The 20186-nt window shown below is 33.7% G+C and overlaps 2 protein-coding genes across 4 annotated transcripts in view; one reads left to right on the top strand and one right to left on the bottom strand.

Annotated features, from left to right (window-relative positions):
* Positions 1 to 557, bottom strand: part of LOC143055404 (prolyl 4-hydroxylase subunit alpha-1-like) — a 42406-nt gene extending 41849 nt beyond the window's left edge. The window contains exon 1 of the mRNA XM_076228540.1: positions 407 to 557. Coding sequence (XP_076084655.1) covers positions 407 to 470 — 64 coding nt within the window. The 5' untranslated portion in view covers positions 471 to 557. The remainder of the gene's footprint in view (positions 1 to 406) is intronic.
* Positions 558 to 17882: 17325 nt separating this feature from the next.
* LOC143054065 (KICSTOR subunit 2-like) overlaps positions 17883 to 20186 on the top strand; it is a 38012-nt gene continuing 35708 nt past the window's right edge. Inside the window, exon 1 of one of the 3 annotated variants that reach the window (XM_076226938.1) lies at positions 17883 to 17964. Coding sequence is in view for 1 of the 3 variants with exons in the window: in XM_076226937.1 (XP_076083052.1) it covers positions 18159 to 18256 (98 nt within the window). In the remaining 2 variants the exon portion in view is untranslated. Of the gene's footprint in view, positions 17971 to 18143; positions 18257 to 20186 lie in introns of those variants that run through there. The other 2 variants (XM_076226939.1, XM_076226937.1) reach the window with 2 other exon arrangements.

Below are 20186 nucleotides of genomic sequence, written 5' to 3'. Positions count from 1 at the left end.
TAGCATTATACTATTTGTACACTTCAAACATATAGTACAAATAAGTTTCATTTAATCCAATTCGCCAATAGTAGACATAATAATACTTTTATAAATCGAATTATGTATAAACGGGGAAGGAAGGAACCTAGTTTACCCTCTACTTGTATGGCCACAGCCAACCAGCTTTGCCAAGCCCTCTTATCATCTTCTTGTATGAAGGTGTTATAGTAATTGTTGGTATTAAATAAGGACGACTCATCATAATACACAAATACAGTATTTAAAGTGTACATGAATAACCAGCTCCATATCTCCTATATTTATATTTGTCTATATTGCAACAATCACAAACGTTATAACGCATGGTGCTGTCACTATAATATTTACTAAAACCTCTATAACTAAATAAATTTTATACATGTACCTCTTTCCCGCTCAGAAATTGCACAACTGTCACATAAAACAATATCAGGTATTGATGGCCACATATTAATATATCTATTCAATAAGTGCAGTACATTTAAAGGATTTTCAGGATAAGACTCATCTCTACAGCTGATATTGACACTTGACTCTAAATGAGCAAATAACCTGAAACAGAGTAAGAAAATAGTTATTATAAAATTTCAATATACAACCTTACCTTTTTGCTCATCGTCTATGTTTATCGTACGAAATGTGTCCATTGGCATTTAATCCAAACTAACCATTTTACAATCTGAATATCATGTCCAAGCTTTAACATCTAAATTACTGATAACTCAAGGTTGAAATTAATAATATTTTGTTAAAATAATCCTCGATTTGAAGAATGAATTAAATATTTGAAAAATTAAGAATATTCTAAAGTCACCATATTTTTTTACATGTTAGCGTTTTATGCTTAAAGTTCACATCTTAAAAAGAGGTATGCTAATTGTTTGTAGTTTCATTATATTGACATAGTTGTGTGAGAAACCAAACTCATATAATATCCACAAAAAAAAGAAAATGTGGTATGATTGCCAATGAGACAACTCTCCACTAGAGACCAAAATGACACCGAAATTAACAACTATAGGTCACCGTACGGCTTCAGCAATGAGCAAAGTCCATGCCGCATTTTTAAGCTATAAAAGGTCCCGAAATAACAATGTAAAACAATTCAAACGAGAAAACTAATTTATGTAAGCCTTTTATAGTTACATATAAGCAGTGCTGCATCACCTACATTCAAATACTGGAATATGTGTCTTTGGGCTGTAGACTGAAGTTTGCTCTAAAATGTTAGAGCCAAACGAGAGGGTATTAAATTAATTACTTCATTTGAGATCGTCATCTTGTTTTGTGTAACCAATACCTATAGGTACATGCCAGTTTACAAACACGACTTCCAGAGGAGGTTCGATTAGATTTTACAGGTGGCGACTTTGACAGACTCCAGGATATTTTAATGGTATATGGACCGACATGGCAACATAAAAGACCGTTATAAAGACTCAAGAGGGACCAGGTGGTAATGCAGGTATTACAAAAGTCTGTACCAGCTATATCCCTAAGTTGTTTTATGGTAAAAGAGACTGGTATTGCTGCAAACAGTACGTGCTAATTCACTCAAGGAAACAATATCAACAGCAATGAAAAGAGATGTAAAACATGTTTTGGTCATTGTAAACCTTCTGAATCAAACCATGACTGATCCTTTTAGTGTCGAATCCCACCCTCCATGTCTCATCAATAGCATAACAAGAATGCATGCTACAGGAGATATCTAAGATTTGTTGCACACACTGTCGAAGAAAGCATGCACATGTATTAATGCTAAAAAATAAAACTTTTGGAGCCTTGCAGCTGGCTATTATAAACATATGCCTCATTGTTTTTCTCTAGCCCACACAGCAAACAATTTTTACTTTTACGACATAAACTCTATAAAAACTCCTGAAAGGGAAAGTAAAATCACAAAAATACTGAACTCCGAGTAAAATTCAAAACGGATAGTCCCTAATCAAATGGCAAAATCAAAAGCTCAAACAAATCAAACGAATTAAAGAGGAGCGAAAAATACCAGAGGAACAGTCAAACTCATAAATCAAAAATGAACTGACAACGCCATGGCTTAAATTAAATTAGTATTACACAAGAAACATCACAAACCGCACTAAAAACTGGGGAATGATCTCAGGTTCTCTGGAAGGATGGGCAGATTCTGCTGCACATGTGGCACCCGTCGTGTTGCTTATTTTATTAAAAACCCGGTAAACAGTCTAATTCTGTGTGTCAAATTCGTGAAAAAGAAAGGGGCTATAACTATGACATAAGAAACATTTCCGACATCCTCTGTGAAATGGGTTATTCGTAATACTAAGGCATAGATTACCTTAGCCTTGATTGGCACAATGTTATGAAATGTTTGGTCCTCAATGCTCTTTAACTTTGTACTTGTTTGGCTTAATAACTATTTTGATCAGAGCGTCATTGATGAGTCTTATGTAGACGAAACGCGTGTCTGGCGTATTAAATTAAAATTCTGGTACATTGCATAACTAATTATTCCATAACGGTCAACCAACTCGTGATGGCGTCCGTAAAAAAAATACGAATGGATGATTTCAACTTTACCATTTGAAACTCTTGGTTTAATAGCTTCCTTGTGAGCAGCAACCCTCTATCAAGGAAATCATAATAGGAAATACAAGTTACGGAATATCGTATCAATTGAGAGATATATACTCCGTATGCAGGCGCTGCTGGAATGTTGCTACATAGAAATGGAAAGTTAACAATTGGGAAGCGGAAATCGTCTCTTTTGTCGTAAAGTTTTGTTTTCAACCGACCCTAAGACAAGATACTTGTATCTACTTTGGTCATTCTTGCTTATGTAACTTAAATAAATGTCTTATTCCGATGCCCCAAAACAGCTTCCGCCAAAGTGTACAAGGAGCAGGATCTGCTTACCATTCCGGAGCACCTGATATCAGCCCCAGTTTTTAGTTAGGTCCGTGTTGCTTAGTATTTAGTATTCTATGTTGTGGCTTGTGTACTATTTTTTGTTTGTTTGTCTTTTTTCTTTTTTAGCTATCATCATGGCGTTGTCAGTTTATTTCCGATCTATGAGTGTGACTGTCCCTCTGGTATTTTTCGCCCCCTTTTATATAAAGAAGTATTCTCGACTAGAAGAAATGTATGTCTGTGAAAGAAAACAAACTCATTTGTCAGTTTCTGTGTTAGTTTTATTTTTCAAAACTTTAACTGTGTATTTATATTTTACAACTTAAAACAAAGAATAAAAAAGTGAACAGATTTGTTTATAGTTTTAGGCTGCTTTTGGTTATAAAGCTCTTAAAACTGATTCGGTTCTTATACATCCTTGTCTTTTTAATATTTACACTTTAAAGTTCATAGTGGAAATAAATCAAGAAAATCTCTTCGGAGGAATGCAATATATAAAGTGTAACTTTCATAATGATATATATGGACAATAACTTCTTAAATCATTAGATAATTGTTTAAGTCATATTGGGTTTTTGTATGTCTTATGATTTACTCATTGTAACCATGTACATGCTGTTCCTAAAAAAGTTTAAAAAAACGAATTGCGTAAGACTTGAAATTGGTAGAAAATCGTAATTTTAGGCTATGAATTACTTTTAAGTTGTCTGTTCGTATTGGTGGAAAGTGAAAATGTAGCTGTTTCAGGGACAATAAAATACAACCTTTACACCCTAAGGATACATCAGGCCAAGTTTAAGTGAATTTGGTTAAGTAGTTGTAAACGTTTAAAAAATCTTATACTTTTATGACAAACAACTGATGGAGACGACGGACGGATGTAATGACAAAAGCTTATACGTGACATATGGAACCAGCTATAACTAAGCTTAAATTGATTATCTTAATATGCTACTCACCGCATATCCGATACTGGTGTATTATTTGTTGTCCCTCTTACCAAAGAATCGTTATATTGTTTTAATATTCTAAGAAGATTTTCTTCTTTCTTTGCTAATAATTTTAACTTGTATATAGATGAAAACACTTCTCCGTGCAATACGGGAGTTAAAATACATCCAAGAAAAAAGTAGACTAATGCGCTTGATAAATTCATCATTGATATAGCAAATAACTAACTAAATAACGACGTTATATATTTTAATAAATCCAATATTATTAGATGTAACAGTTGTATTTCCTTAAACTCTATTGATTGCACAAATACGTCGTCTTCAAAACGTGTTAAGATCGAAGTTACATGACGATTTTTATTATTTTACCAATCTTGCCAGTTTTATCCAGATTTTGAAATAGCACAGCACAAGTATTAGGAGGGCCATATAATTTACCTCAATTTAGGAGAGACCCTTGAATTTGAAAGAGTCCAAATAAGATGAACGGATTATATAAACCGGATGTTGCGCAAACGAAATAAATATAAATAAGTCTAAATTGAAAACAACGTTCAAACCTATGATTGCGTTGGATAAAAATGTAAAAAACAAATTTCGTTGTAGAGGGGTTTAAATACAGCACAAACAACATTTTCCAAAAGACCAAAGAAAAAAAAAGTGAAAAAAGCATATCTATATAATTCGTCTAAACATCAACCTAACAATGTAAGATCTGTAAATATCTTTTGCAAATTTCTTGTTCTTCCCTCGCAGGGATTCGAACTGCTACTGAGATATCGTAGTACCAGATCGCCTTACACTATACCCGACGCGCTACACCACTGGACCACCTAGACTCTACAAAAATATATCTTTTTGGTGACCGGGTGTTACCTTTCCTCGTCAGTTTTAATCTAGCGTCTTAATACAACTTACATGATATATAAGACATGAAGATGGAATTGGTACAGATCAGCTGAATTATCTATTGTCAATGATCCTACAAATTAATGCAAGATGCAGTCACAGAAATAATTATATTATAGTACGTCTGAACAAGAAGTGATGAAATTCTTCAATAGATTTTATCTATCCACCAGCAGTGATGGTGATACAAGGGTGACAATACATTCTGTAACATATAATTTGCTTAAACATCAGTCCAACAATGTTAGATCTGTAAACTTGCTTTCGCAAATTTTTAAAACGTAATCATAGGTTTGGACGTTGTTTTCAATTTAGACTTGTTAATATTTTTCCGTTTGGGCTTGAATTATATTTGCCTTCGGGTTTATATGATCCGTTCGTCTTGTTTCGATTCTTCAAAATTCAAGAGTCTATCCTTCATTGTGGTAAATGTTATGGCATTCCAAATACCTAACATCACTGAAAAGACATGAATTGTCGAAATCTGGATAGGTGTACTAATTTTTGCAGCTTTTGTTTGCTGAATACCATCTTTGCCACAAGTTTATCGTTTTCTGTTTGGTATTAAATAAAGATCCATCATTAGTTACATCTGATGATCCGTTTAGTTGGCAATTAATCGACAACGGCAGTCAGCAGGGTTTAAGAAGATCCGTTGTTCGACATGTTTGTCAAATGCGTCAAAACATTTACTAAATTTTATCACTGGACGGTACTAGGATATCACTTATCATTCGTAGATATAAATCAACCATTTTTAACCTATTCCCGTATTTTCCACCTCTGTCAGATGAACCACTGGCACTGTTGTCTTTTGTTGGTGTAGATTAAGTGATATAGATACAATGGATAAGCGTTGATTCTTGAAAAAGAAACCATGAGCCCGGAGGGCGAATGGTTTGTTTTTCATGAATTAACGCTTATCCATTGTATCTATAACTTAAACTATTGTGTTAATGCTATTTAAAAAATAAAGTCTATTCGTAATTAGAAGGTATTGTAAGTGAGTTTAAATAATCATGTAATCGTGTCAAACGATCCATAACAATAAATAAAATATCACAATTACATGCTTAAAAAATACAAATATATTATAACACAACACGGCTGCCCATAAAGATCTTCATACTTTCAGTCATCTGAATATTGTATGTTTTTACAAAATAAGATATATTCGAACTTATTTCGATCAGAATTGAAAATGGAAATGAAGAATGTACGTGTCAAAGGGAAAACAACCAGACATAGAACATATATATAGTGCATTTCAAAAGGATTCCAATTATTTTTTTAACAAAAAGTCTTATTCTAGACACATCACGATTTTCAAACATAGAAATTTGCGAATTAACAGTTGTAAACTAATGTAGTGAAACAGATGAAATCATATTATAATAATTCATATAAAAAATGGACAAATAGAATGTATTCATTTTTGTTTCAAACATGTGGAAGAGCCAACAATAAACCGATAATAAACGATCAAACTCGCTTTTATGACACAAAATATCCACAAGTAAAACAAAAACTAGAAAACAAGTTAATACGGACGACAAAGAGAATTCAGGGGTTCGAACCTAAACAGACAAGTCCGTACCTTAAACTCATTTATCTTAACCATGAAACCTCATGGCTACCAATTCATACTAAACATTTCCCTATTTTGTAAATATAAAGGTAAAGCCCTGTATGTATGTTGTACCGATGTAAGTCATATATTCATTTATATATATATAATAAACATTTAAATCGTAACCGATTGGTAGCCTAGAGGTTTCGTCGATATGTTGATGTCAGTAACACGTAAAAGAATTTATGGACGGGTTCGACTCCCAGTGAAGGTATATAGAAATTACAAAAATGAAAGGTAAGTTTTCAAATCAATTCCGTTAGTGAACAGAAATCAGTAATTAGTCTATTCAAACTTAATGAAATTAGTCACACAAAGGAAACAGAAGACTATAATATCGTGAGTCCATTTCAGCGACAGATTTAGGAAGCGTTGATTCTTTTAATAGTTATCCCATAAGGACGCGGTGTGTCAGTGTAAGATCATCCCGATGGCCGGAGGCCAGAGGGTGATCTTACACTGACACACCAAGTCCGAATGGGATAACTATTTTACATCCCAGCTGATAAAGAATAGACGAAAAACCATTTACAATTAATAAAATCTAGTTTAGAACGCCACACAACCATTATAATATACTTTATATATTACTGTATGATGTATACCCTTTATGACCCCCAAACACGATGAGCAGATATCAAATAATGTCAACTCGCCCCACTGGCCAATCGGCCCACACTATATCGCCACTTTATGAAAAAATCGCCCCACTCTTGTAACCGACTCGCCCAACTTTAAAAAAGTGTAAAATCAAATTGAACAATCAGTCTGACAACTCATTTATTTAACGAAAAGGGTTTAAACCCCACTGAGTAAAGGTCTGCCAACTCGCCCCAGTTATAAAAATATCTTGCTTCCTTTAAGTATGTTAAATTTCTGATAGTTCGTATCCAGTCGACCTGGTGTAGTGGTATGTGTCGTGGCTTGATATGCTAAAGGTCTTGAGTTCGAACCCCAGCATATACACAGGATTTTTTCTACGTGAATTTTGATAGATAGTCTTCTCCGTATAATTAATTATAAGTTTTATACTGGATTTGTCATTCCCGCCAAAATGTTACAGAACAAAGGAAAGCATGCATAACAAAGAAACTTAAACTAGGGTGATCTGGTAGGGGTGATCCGGCTCAGATCACCCCAGTTAGAACAAAGGAGCTGGGATGTAAAGAAAAAGAATCCACGGTAAATGAATAGGCTGACGTCACCACAATGGTTTAAACTTGATGAATCATATGAACTGTCATTATATAAATATCCACGGTAACACCGTGATAACAACGATGCACCAATAAAATGAATTAGATAAAAATATTGAACCACTACTCTGTACACTGTACATATATCCAACCAACAATATATCTACAAAGTTACAGTTCTCATTTCTGATGAGACTGTACCTTAAATGTTAATCCACATATATTTCTTGTCCATATCAGAGTTATTTCACTTCAGTACCATAATGATTGATTATCGGCACGGTTTTGGTGCAAGCTAAAGCATAGTCCAGCACTTACTTTCTCGATGTGCACATGTTGTTGAGTTGACAAAGATGAAACTTGGAACAGTCAATAATCAGCATGCAGACATCTTATAGTTCATGCATTTCACATTCAGTCACAAATGGGATTGTTGAAAGATCTTGAAATCATAAGCTTTATAGTTTTTGCCTGAATATAATAAAGAAGATGTGGTATTCAATTCAATTCAATTCCACAAGAGACCAGAATGACACAGAAATTAACAACTATAGGTCACCTTTCGGCCTTCAACATTGAGCAAAGCCCATACCGCATAGTCAGCTGTAAAAGGCCCCGAAATGAAAATGTAAAACAATTCAAACGTCGAGAAAACTAACGGCCCAGTTATCTATGACTGAAGTTATCTTTTTTTTGTCTGATTCTTTTGAAGACTAAAACCATTAACGTAACGGTACCCAAATTGCAACGAGTACCCAAATTGCACCTTTTTAGCGAAAAAAGCAGCGGAAATCTTAAAAGATTTCCTAGAGACTAAACAATTTGTAGTTTTATAATTTGATACTATATATATATGCTCATCTTTCAACATAGGTAAAAATATTTAGATATGCACAAATTGTTCATAGTATTTATCAACAGATGAAGTGTTTACTGAAAAAGCAAAATCTACTGAAACGTCACCATGCGACGTCATTAAAACGTCATCTTTTTAAAATGAGCATATACAATATGTTATAAGTATTCTTTTCTTAAAAAAAACGAAGAGTAAGCATGGAATAATATCCAATTGTTCAAAATATTTGAAAAAATTAAACAAAAGCTCTGGTGCACGAATCTGATCATGGGTCACATTATGTTACAGAGTATCTGAAAAATAAAAGTCATTCAATCACCAATATTATGGGCTATGTATTTAGCCCAATATCCAAAGTAATTGTTTCCAAATTTATAGAGCTGTAGAAAATCTGTATCTTACTTTTATTTAATGTGAAAAATATTTTTTATGTTCATAACCAGTGTCCTTATTTGTTCAAAATACCGATACCAGGTCAACTTGAGTAGAATAATTGGTGTGTATACTGTTTACAAAAACAACCTTAACACACTATTATCCACTTTGTATTTTTTTTTGGCAAACAGTAATAAATAAAATACATAAAATGTTTGGACACCATTATGAACAGAAATATTTTTCTCAAATCTATCATTATGTTCCCTGTGTGAATAAACAAACATTTCAATCGCTTTATAGGTGAATTTATTGTATCAAACAATACCAAATTATAGCTTAAGGACTAAACAAAAAGTTACATTCTGTTAATAAAACCATGATTATAGACATTTTTAAAACGTTCATAACAATATTTCAAAACTGTGCTTCCGTCGTTATCATGGTTATGAACAAAAACATTTTCCCAAAATTCAAATGAAAGTCGCAAATTTCTAGCAATTTCAACAACTCCTCTTTTAAAGACTGTAGTGACTTTAATATAAACAGTTACACCAACATCCAAAACCGTCATCTATCGTACAGAGGTGCAAGTTTAACAGTAGATTGAGACAGCCAAACGAATCGATGAGCCAGTTTGTAGCAGAGCTTGGACAGATATCTGAACATTGTGATTACAAAGCTACTCTTGATGATATGTTGAGAGATAGACTTGTCTGTGGAATAAAAGAAGACCGTATTCAGAGACGTTTGTTAGCTGAACCTGGATTGACATTCAAAAAAGCAATGGAAGTTGCAACAGCAATGGAAATGGCAGCTAAGAACGCACACGATCTGCAAGTTCAGGAACCTAAGCAAGTGCACAAAGTTACAATTCGTAATGAGGAATGTTACAGATGTGGGGGATCTCATAATGCAACGGATTGTAAATGGAAAGACGCAAAGTGTTATGTGTGTGATAAGAAGGGACATTTAGCGAAAAAATGCCGAAATAAGGGAAAGCAAAATGCTAAAGAAAAACCGAAATTTAAGCAACAAACACAGCAAGGGAAAGTGTACCCTAAGCAGCGTCCGACTAAAACACATTTTGTTGAGGAGGATAGTGACGATATGGAGGATACCTATACAATGTATCAATTGGAAGATACAAAAAGGAAACCGTATCTAGTGTCCGTTAAACTCAACAATACTGAAATAAATATGGAAATCGATACAGGTGCATCAGTTTCAGTGATAAGTCAGGAGACTTGTAAACAAGTATTTGGAAGTGACCATTCATTAGAAAAATCACCGTGTAGTTTGCGTACATACACAGGAGAAAAATTAATGTGTTAAGAAAACGGAATGTTACCGTTATATACAACAGTCAAAGTGTGGATTTACCGATCACCGTGGTTAAGGGAACGGGACCGAGTTTAATGGGGCGTGATTGGCTTCATAAACGACAACTCAACTGGAAATCAATATTCAAAATTGAGCAATTGTCACACAATCAGGAACCGGAAAAGGACAAGGAGTTACAAGACTTGTTACGTAAGTACCCTCAAGTATTTAAAGAAGGACTAGGCACATTAAAAGGGACTAAAGCAAGGATTTATGTAGATAAAGACGCTACACCTAAATATTTCAAAGCAAGGCCAGTGCCGTACGCACTCAAAGAAAAAATTGAAAAAGAACTTGATAGATTGGAAAAAGAGGGAAATATCGAAAAGGTTGAATTTTCCGAATGGGCTGCTCCCATAGTGCCAATAGTAAAACCGGACAAATCAGTAAGGATTTGTGGGGACTACAAAGCAACTATTAACCAAGTGTCTAAACTTGACAATTATCCGATCCCTAAAACCGATGATCTCTATGCAACATTAAGTGGGGGACAAGCTTTTTCCAAGCTAGATCTGAGCCAGGCCTATCAACAAATTGTACTCGACGAGGAGTCACGTAAATATGTAACAATCAACACGCATAAAGGATTGTATCAGTATAATCGTTTGCCGTTTGGAGTTTCATCTGCACCGGGAATATTTCAAAGAACAATGGAAAATTTGTTGCAAGGAATCCCGAGAGTTGTTGTGAGAGTAGACGACATTCTTATCACTGGAAGTTCAAAGAGTGAACATTTAAACAATTTAGAAACTGTATTAGGCAAGATACAGGAAGCAGGTATGAGACTCAACAAGGAAAAATAAGGAATGCTTAACTACTACAACAGATTTCTGCCGGATTTATCTTCAAAACTAGCACCGTTGCATGAACTGTTGAAAAAGGAAAAACAATGGGAATGGGACAAATCACAACAAGAGGCTTTTGAACTATCAAAAACTTTACTGAAGTCTTCTAAAGTGTTGGTACATTATGACCCGAACAAGGACATTATTCTATCGTGTGATGCTTCAACGTATGGAATAGGGGCCGTACTGTCGCACAAAATGGAAGATGGATGTGACAGACCGGTTGGATATGTTTCGCGCACGCTAGCACCCGCCGAGAGGAATTATAGTGTTCTTGAGAAGGAGGGATTAGCCGTTATATTCGCACTAAAGAAATTTCATCAATATTTGTTTGATAGAAAATTCACCATTTATACAGATCATAAGCCATTGATAGGATTATTAAACGAAGATAAGTGTATTCCACCAATGGCAGCCGCAAGAATTCAGCGTTGGGCTTTGACACTGTCCGCATATGAGTATAAGATAGTTTACAAAGAAGGAAAGAAGAATTCTAACGCTGACGCACTAAGCCGTCTACCGTTAAACCGAGAAGGGAAAACGGAAGTACCCGCAGAAATGATCATGCTAATGGATCACATGGATTCTACGCCGGTTACTGCCCAGCAAATTAAAGCATGGACACGCAAGGATCCGATATTGGGACAAATAACTAACTATGTTTTGAAAGGTTGGCCAAATTACAGAGACAATGATGAAATGAAGCCATATTTTAGTCGAAAAACAGAGTTAAGTGTATTTGACAGTTGTCTATTGTGGGGAAATAGAGTTGTTATTCCAAACCCTGGAAGAGACATTATTCTTCAAGAACTACACGAGGGTCATCAAGGAATTTCACGTATGAAAGTACTTATTAGAGGTTATGTCTGGTGGCCAAATATGGACGCAGAAATTGAACAGACAGTTCGTGCATGTCACAAATGTCAAGACAATCGACATGCGCCACCAGAAGCTCCAATGCATCCTTGGGATTGGCCGTCAAACCCATGGTCAAGGATACATATTGATTATGCAGGGCCACTGTACGGGAAAATGTTCTTAGTATGTGTTGATGCACACTCAAAATATTTGGATGTACATGTAGTGAACTCTGCAACCAGTGCAAACACTATCGAGAAATTGCGCACTATGTTTGCAATTCATGGATTACCAGAAAGCATCGTGAGTGATAATGGAACACCGTTTGCTAGTCAAGAATTCCAGGATTTTGTTCAAAGAAACGGAATTAAGCACATTCGTTCTTCACCATATCAACCTAGCACAAATGGGTTGGCCGAGCGTGCTGTTCAGACATTTAAAGAGGGGATGAAGAAGGTAACCGAGGGAAGTATAGAAACAAGAATGGCGAAATTCTTATTTACGTATAGACTAACACCACATGCCACAACCACTATTGCTCCAGCTGAAATGTTAATGGGACGGAGACCAAGATCGTTGCTAGACTTAACATATCCGAACATTAACAGTCGCGTTCAACAGAAACAACAAAGACAAAAACAATCTCATGATAAGACAGCTCAAGTGAGAAATTTTAATGTAGGAGATAGTGTGTACATTTTGAGTCACAACCGTGAAGCTAAATGGATTACAGGAACTTTAATTAAAAGAACAGGACCAGTTTCGTTTGTCATTGAATTAAACGATGGCAGAACTGTTAAACGACATCAGAATCAGATCAGACACAAATATGATCAGTATAGTGACAATAAATTACCAGATATATCTGAGATTCCAGATATTCCGATTCCAGTCGTATCCGACAATCAAGCAGATGTAGAAACACCGTCTGGTTCTAGTGACACAAGTGACAATTCAAAATCCGTTGTAAAACCTACCGTTGAGACTCCGAGACTAACCAGAACACGGAAACCGCCAAATAGATATGGAGCTTTTGTGTATAATTAAAATTGAACGAACTTTGGTTAAGGCAATGGTTAAAATGTTAAAGGGCAGAATAATCCCTTATAACCATTTTATGCAAAGAAATAAGGCAGTCTACCTATTCTTTGTAACAGTTTTGCATGCAAAAATAGATTTACATATTGCTTATTTTCAATTTCTAGTAGGATTTAGAAAATACACTATAATTGTAAAAGTTCATTCAGTTTAAAATTCTATAGATAAATATATGTGCAGAATTTCATTCATAAATTTTAAAGTAAAAACAGCTGATTGTGTTTTCATTCATTCATTGATAAATGAACTATAAACAATAAGGTTATGTGAAATCTAAGGGTGGAGGTGTGTAGTGACATTAATATAAACAGTTACATCCGCTGATAATTGATACTGTGACAGTTTCTATGTATCTATCATTTCGACCACACACGGGTTCATTATCTGCACATAGTTTAATAAGGCTTTTCTTAGGATAATAATCATTCTGTAACTGTAGTTCGATCGTTTGAGTTGTATAATAAATATTAGTATTTACTTGGATTCTACTTTATATATATGTAGCATAAGATGCCACAAGACAACATACGATTTCTTGGAAAAACAACTAATTTATCATTTATTACTCAAAATCATATAAAAATAATCAAATAATTATCGTTCATAACAACAGACACAAAAATAGTGTGTCTTCAAATTATTAACAATGCTGATATCGAAAATTTAATCTTCATGCCAAAAGTTATAAATGTGTGACGTGATAAAATAAAATCAGACATCAAATGTTTTCGAAGATGTTTAAAAGAAGTACCAGTAATCCATTTTATTTATTAAAAAACAGATTTATAACATATGTTCATAACTCCTATACTGTAAGCTAGTGTTAGAGTTATGAACGGCATACTATTTAAAGTTTATTATACATCCTAGATTTACAATTTTGACATTAAAATATTATTTAGACTTAAAGAGGATGTTGTATTTTCGATTTCAATGTTGAACAAGTTTCATTTCAAGTTTAAATTTTAAAATATGTCTTGTTCAAAACTATGGAAACCATGACCCTTTCCGCCAAGTCGGTATAAAAAACTGAATTTTTGCAAACCGCAAAGACTATAACACTGATAATTACATTACATTTATTTAATAGTTACTACACTTTTATAAAAAGTTCATTTGACACTGATACTGTTCACAAGAATCTTGAAAATTCATTAAAACTAGCTACTCTTTCTTTTCTTGCGTTCATAACTACGCATTCTATGGACGGACACCAACGTTGTGTAGGTGGTCACATCTCTGTGTGTAGTCACATCAATATGATAACTATGTCATTACCTTGTGTGTACTGGAATGTTCCATTCCATATTTTGGGGGAGCACATTGTATGGCTAACAACGGATTTATTACGTATTTTTACGTTCATAACAACTGGACACCTCGAAAACCTGATTGACGATTTGGTCAATGATAGTTGTTTTTTAAGACTACGTGCTTAATTCAACTGCTTGCTCGATAATATTCGATTAACAATGATTTTTTTTTAGTTGTAGCTCTAATTAAGAATGTAAACATTAAGATAATTTTGACATTTTCTTCCAACGTTTTATTGGACACCGCTGTTATGAACATGATTAGTTTTTTTGACGATAAATTCTGACTTAACTAAATGATAGAATATGACTGTAGTACAAGAAATGTCAATTCATGTGTCAGTTTTATTCATTTTTATAAAGCGCTGTTCATTTTTCACAAACATATTTAATAAGGAGCATTCTAAAAATCTAAGGTGGTGGAATGTAACATTTCCGGTTCGAAATTTAGCCATTTTTTTGGAAAAAATGTTCAAATAAAAAAAACATGGAAGAATTATTTCTCCCATCTTTGGTATTATCAGATTCCTTGGTTTCTAATCTTTTTTGCCATATACAGTTATCCAGGTAACAACATATGGAACAAATAGAAATTGACAGATTTTTAGTCACATGTAGTGATGTACCCATGATCAGATTCGTGCACTCTGTTATTATACTTTTGACGATGCGAATTTAAGCATGGATGCAATTTGAGTACTCCTCATTTCAGAATCATTGATGGTTTGGAGGTCAGTTTAGACCAATTTTTCTATGATTCCATATGGATTCAAAATTAAATTGGTGAAACCATATAATGAATAATGATACATCTACAAAATAAACATATAATGAAAACTTTTGTCTGAATTATACAAAATACAAATACAAATATTTTATTGGCACAAACTCATTAACAATAAAGACCTATGGCATTACATTACAACTACAATAATTGACATGGTAGAATGAAAGGTTCTATGATAACATATCATGCTAAATTATGAAAAGTTACAAAATGATGTATCATATAAGTTCACTATTTCTTATATTTAGACACTCTGATATGAAAGAGGAAGACAGTCTAAGTAATAATGCTGAGCTATTATTGACCAATAGAGATATTTTTTCATCAACGGTAATGTTACGCTGTATTTGAAATGTAACATTTATTTTATTTTCTAATATTTCTCGCTATGAGGTATATCTATTACATTTTAATAAGAAATGTTGTTCATCCTCAATTTCCCCATTTTTACAGACAGGACAGTATCTTTCCTCTCTAGGAATATTAAGATGTCTGCCCCTTTCAATCATTAAAGGATGTGCACTTATGCGTATTTTGCATATTGCTGCTCTATCATTTAAATTGTTTAGTGAATCAACATATGATGGTCTTTGACCCATTTTGTAGTCTTGACGAAAGAAACTGAGCTTAGAAGACTCCTGTATGTTTGCATTTTGATTTTGCAAGCACTGATCATAAATTCTCTGTTTTACTTGTCCCAAGTGCTGCTTTGTTAGACAACTTTTTTCAACAAGATATGAATATCCTAATTTTTGTAAAATGCACTGAGTTTGTAGGATCCAGGGGTTTGAAAATCTTGTTGATTTACAAGTGTATTTTCTGATGAAAGTATATGCTCTAGAAAATTTATGCTAGAAAAAACAATTTTATTTTTGAGTGGAATTCTACCAAGCTCAGCACGACAAGCATCATTTGAAGCCTTGCAATGAACACCAAGTGCTTCTTTAATAAATTTAATGTGTAATTTTTCAAAGGGTTCAGAGTCCCTTAATGATGAGTTAACACCCCAAATTTCAGAACAGTACATCAGTATAGGTGATATTAATGTATCGAACAATTTTTCAAGTAGTCTACATGGATTATTCAGACCAACAGTTTTCTTAATTTTGAAATAGGCCTTTCTTGCCTTTTCCTTAAGAGTATTAATGGCTAAATTGAAATTACCATTACATTTTATTACAATTCCTAAATAAGAATAATGACTAACAGTTCCAATACTAGAATCATTGTAAGTAAATTCGTCCAAAAATGTTTTACCATTTGAATTACTAGTAAATACAATAACTTTGGACTTATCTGTGTTAACTTGTAGTTTCCAACAATCACAAAAATCATATAAAGCATTAAGACTATTTTGTAGTCCTTTTTTACTTTGAGACAATAAAACAATATCATCTGCATAAAGAAGAATATTTAAAGAAAAGTCCCCAATTACAACTGGATCAGAATTACAATTGACTAAAGCATTAGTGAAGTCATTTATATAATAATTAAAAAGTACAGGGCTCAGTACATCTCCTTGTTTTACTCCTCGCTCAGTTGCTGAACTGAGTCCATTTGAAAACTTGATTCTGCATACTGAGTCAGTATACATTGAATAAACAATTCTAAAAATTCTATTTGGGATATCATGTATCAAAAGTTTATAAGATAGTCTTATTCGCCAAACTGTATCAAAGGCTTTTTTAGGATCAATAAAAGCTGCAAATACCTTTTTTATTTTGTTGTTTATAATGATCAATTACTGATTTTAGTGTAAATATGTGATCAGCAGTGCGACTATTTTCTTTAAAACTAATTTGATTTTTGTTGATTAAGTTTTTACTATTTATGAAGTTCATAAGTCATTTATAGATAACTTTATTAAACAGCTTGCCAAGGTTGGAGCTGATGGATATGCCCCTATAATTTCCAGGGTCGAATTTGTTTCCCTTTTTGTGGAGAAGAACTAGAAAACTTTCATTCCAGGTCTTTTGAAATTTTCCACTAGTAAAAATAAAATTAAATAATTTATGAAGTGGTTTAATTATTACTGGTATAACATTTTTCAACATTTCATTTGAGATCATATCAGCAGATGATATTTGTTCATCAACGGTAATGTAAATAAGAATAATGACTAACAGTTTCAATACAAGAATCATTGTAAGTAAATTCGTCCTAAATTGAAAATTTTTGTGCAACAAGATTTTTAATTGGGACAAGCAAAACAGAGAATTTATGATCAGTGCTTGCAAAATCAAAATGCAAACATACAGGAGTCTTCTAAGCTCAGTTTCTTTCGTCAAGTCTACAAAATGGGTCAAAGACCATCATATGTTGATTCACTAAACAATTTAAATGATAGAGCAGCAATATGCAAAATACGCATAAGTGCACATCCTTTAATGATTGAAAGGGGAAGACATCTTAATATTCCTAGAGAGGAAAGATACTGTCCTGTCTGTAAAAATGGGGAAATTGAGGATGAACAACATTTCTTATTAAAATGTAATAGATATACCTCAAAGCGAGAAATATTAGAAAATAAAATAATGTTACGATTTCAAATACAGCTTATAAATAAACGTAGGTTAAAAAACTGTCAAAATAGGTGCAATTTGGGTACCCTGACGTTACTCTTTCAAAATTAACACACGGGATTGTGTCCATTAATTATGTTAGGAAATATCTTCATTTTAATTATATGATACTTTCAAAAAAATTCAGATCTTCAGTCATCCGAGTTAACAGTACGTCAGTGTTTTGATTCATTATTGTTTGCAGTAAGAACGATAACTCTGGTGTAAAGATCATCAACATTTGCTGATAACCCAGAATGGTCATTCGATCTCACTAGACCTTCTTGGACTTGGTAGGAAATATCACATATTAAACATTAAATTGCATAGAATACTACAGAGAAACTATTCATATTACATATTTGCTGTGAAATATAGGCGAAAAATACCAAACTAAAAAGGTATGAAGGCGAAGACAAAACTGACGGGTACAACACATCTCGGCCCGAAGACAACTCGGATCGGAATACAAAAAAAGACAATGAATTGCACCTTCAACTCGGAATGTCAACTGAAACATACTGAAGGGAAGCATCGAAATAACCCCAGATTTAATTCATACAATAATTTTCAGCTAAAGTAATATACAACTCCTTGATTTATCAACATAATTCTTAATTCAACTCAAGGTCTTCATTTGTTTTCACAAAGGATCATTAATCAATGAAATAGTCCTTCAACAGAAACAGTTTGTGCAGAATTTTTAAAAATTGTATTAATGATGAACATTGGAATGGGAAGAAGTTTAATCCTACATGACATTAGATGACATAATATAAATGCAGCAGTCAGGGGCGGATCCAGGATTTCAGATTAGGTGGGGCACAAATTATATATTCGCAAAAAAATTATTGAAATATTCTTCTAAAGGGGTGCAGTGTAGGTATTTCGAACTATTCTGAGGTAAATTTAGTGAGAAATTAAAGTTTCTAGCAGAAACCTAGTCCAGATAATCATGCCGTCTTCTGAGGGTATTTTTATATTTGGATTTTTTTAGTTCCCTCAAAATAGCCGTCCAAGGCGTCATAATTATTTGGACTAGCAGAAACCTCCTAAATCCACCCTGTCAACAATATACAATCACTAGTGACTGACTACCGGATGGACGGACAGATGTAAAACAATATATATGTATATATATATATATATATATGTTCCTTTTCCGTGTAGAACTTCAAGTTATAATGGCAAGGTCTCCTACAAATTAGAAAAATTTACAACAATCTTCTAACACCCCTTACCTACGCACTAAGAGATTCATATTGCATACTATGAGTTTTTAAAGCTACAGTTATAAAGCTGCAGCCCTAAAAACAGAATCTGAAGACCATGCGAACATTTTATTTTGATTCGGTGTTCCTATGCAAACCAATCTACAATCGAGACACCAGCACTTTTGTAAGATGATCTATAAAGCAATATCAGGTAATAAATATCTCAACTAATCCTTGAAAGACATGGTGCTGGTAGTTGTGACAAACAGAAATACAGAAACATCACAAAAAGAAATTACCCTTGTTTGCACATCGCCGGTCAATGTGTCAAAGCCGATTATACATGCTTTCAATAATGTGAAATGAAATCGGTTCACAAACTTGGTTAAGACGATGGAAATGTGAAGAGTTGACAGATAGACAGGCGGACCGACGGAAGCAAGGTGAGACGAGACAGATCAAAACAGCTCACCTGACCAATACTTGTTTTAGATTTGGCGAACGAAAATTTCTACTTTTCTCCCTGAATTTGAATTGTCCTCTCATAAGATATCTGTTTTTACTTCTTCTCGTGCCAGACTTTATATATACCGTGTTCGGCACAAACCACATAAAATCAGAATGAGATGCATTTACGTAGTTATGTTTTTTTTCCTAAGGATCCCATGCATGTAATAATGCGGTACATAATTCGGAAATTTTTTTTCAGGTTACAAGTAAGAAATATATAAAGACACAGAGATACAAATCATAAACTAACCTTTCGCTCGAAACAGTATTTCTACATTAAGAAAGAATCTCACCTTGACTGTTTTCTTGGCCCATGCCATGATGAAATTGTGAAAGTGAGTAAGTCTGTTAGGGATGCTTTGGAAATTCGATTATCAAAGAAATTGATTATAAAAACCGCAAATACAATGAAACAATTGTTTGTTCTTTAACTGCTAAAACCCTATTTCATTTGTCATCAAACGCAGCTCCTCGTTTGACACCTTCCTTTTAGGTATATATATATTACAGAACTTAAATAAATTGTAGGTCAGTTAAATGATAATAACGTTGACTCTGTTAAACTGACTGTTTTATATACTTTCAACGTTAAAAAAAGATGGAATGGTCTCTTCTGATACTTAAATAAGTTCGAAGACAACCCATGCTTTGCAAATTTTAGGGGGGGCGCACGCCTACCACGCCCCGCCTAAATCCGCCCCTGGCAGTATTTAAATGTGACAAGTATTTAAAATATTGTGGAAACCATCGTACAACAGTGATGTATACCACTACAGGAAAATTAA

This window comes from Mytilus galloprovincialis, chromosome 12 (assembly GCF_965363235.1).
Source record: "Mytilus galloprovincialis chromosome 12, xbMytGall1.hap1.1, whole genome shotgun sequence".
Taxonomy (NCBI): domain Eukaryota; kingdom Metazoa; phylum Mollusca; class Bivalvia; order Mytilida; family Mytilidae; genus Mytilus; species Mytilus galloprovincialis.
The sequence above is the reverse complement of the archived record's forward strand: the minus strand, read 5'-3'. Positions and strand labels throughout refer to the sequence as shown.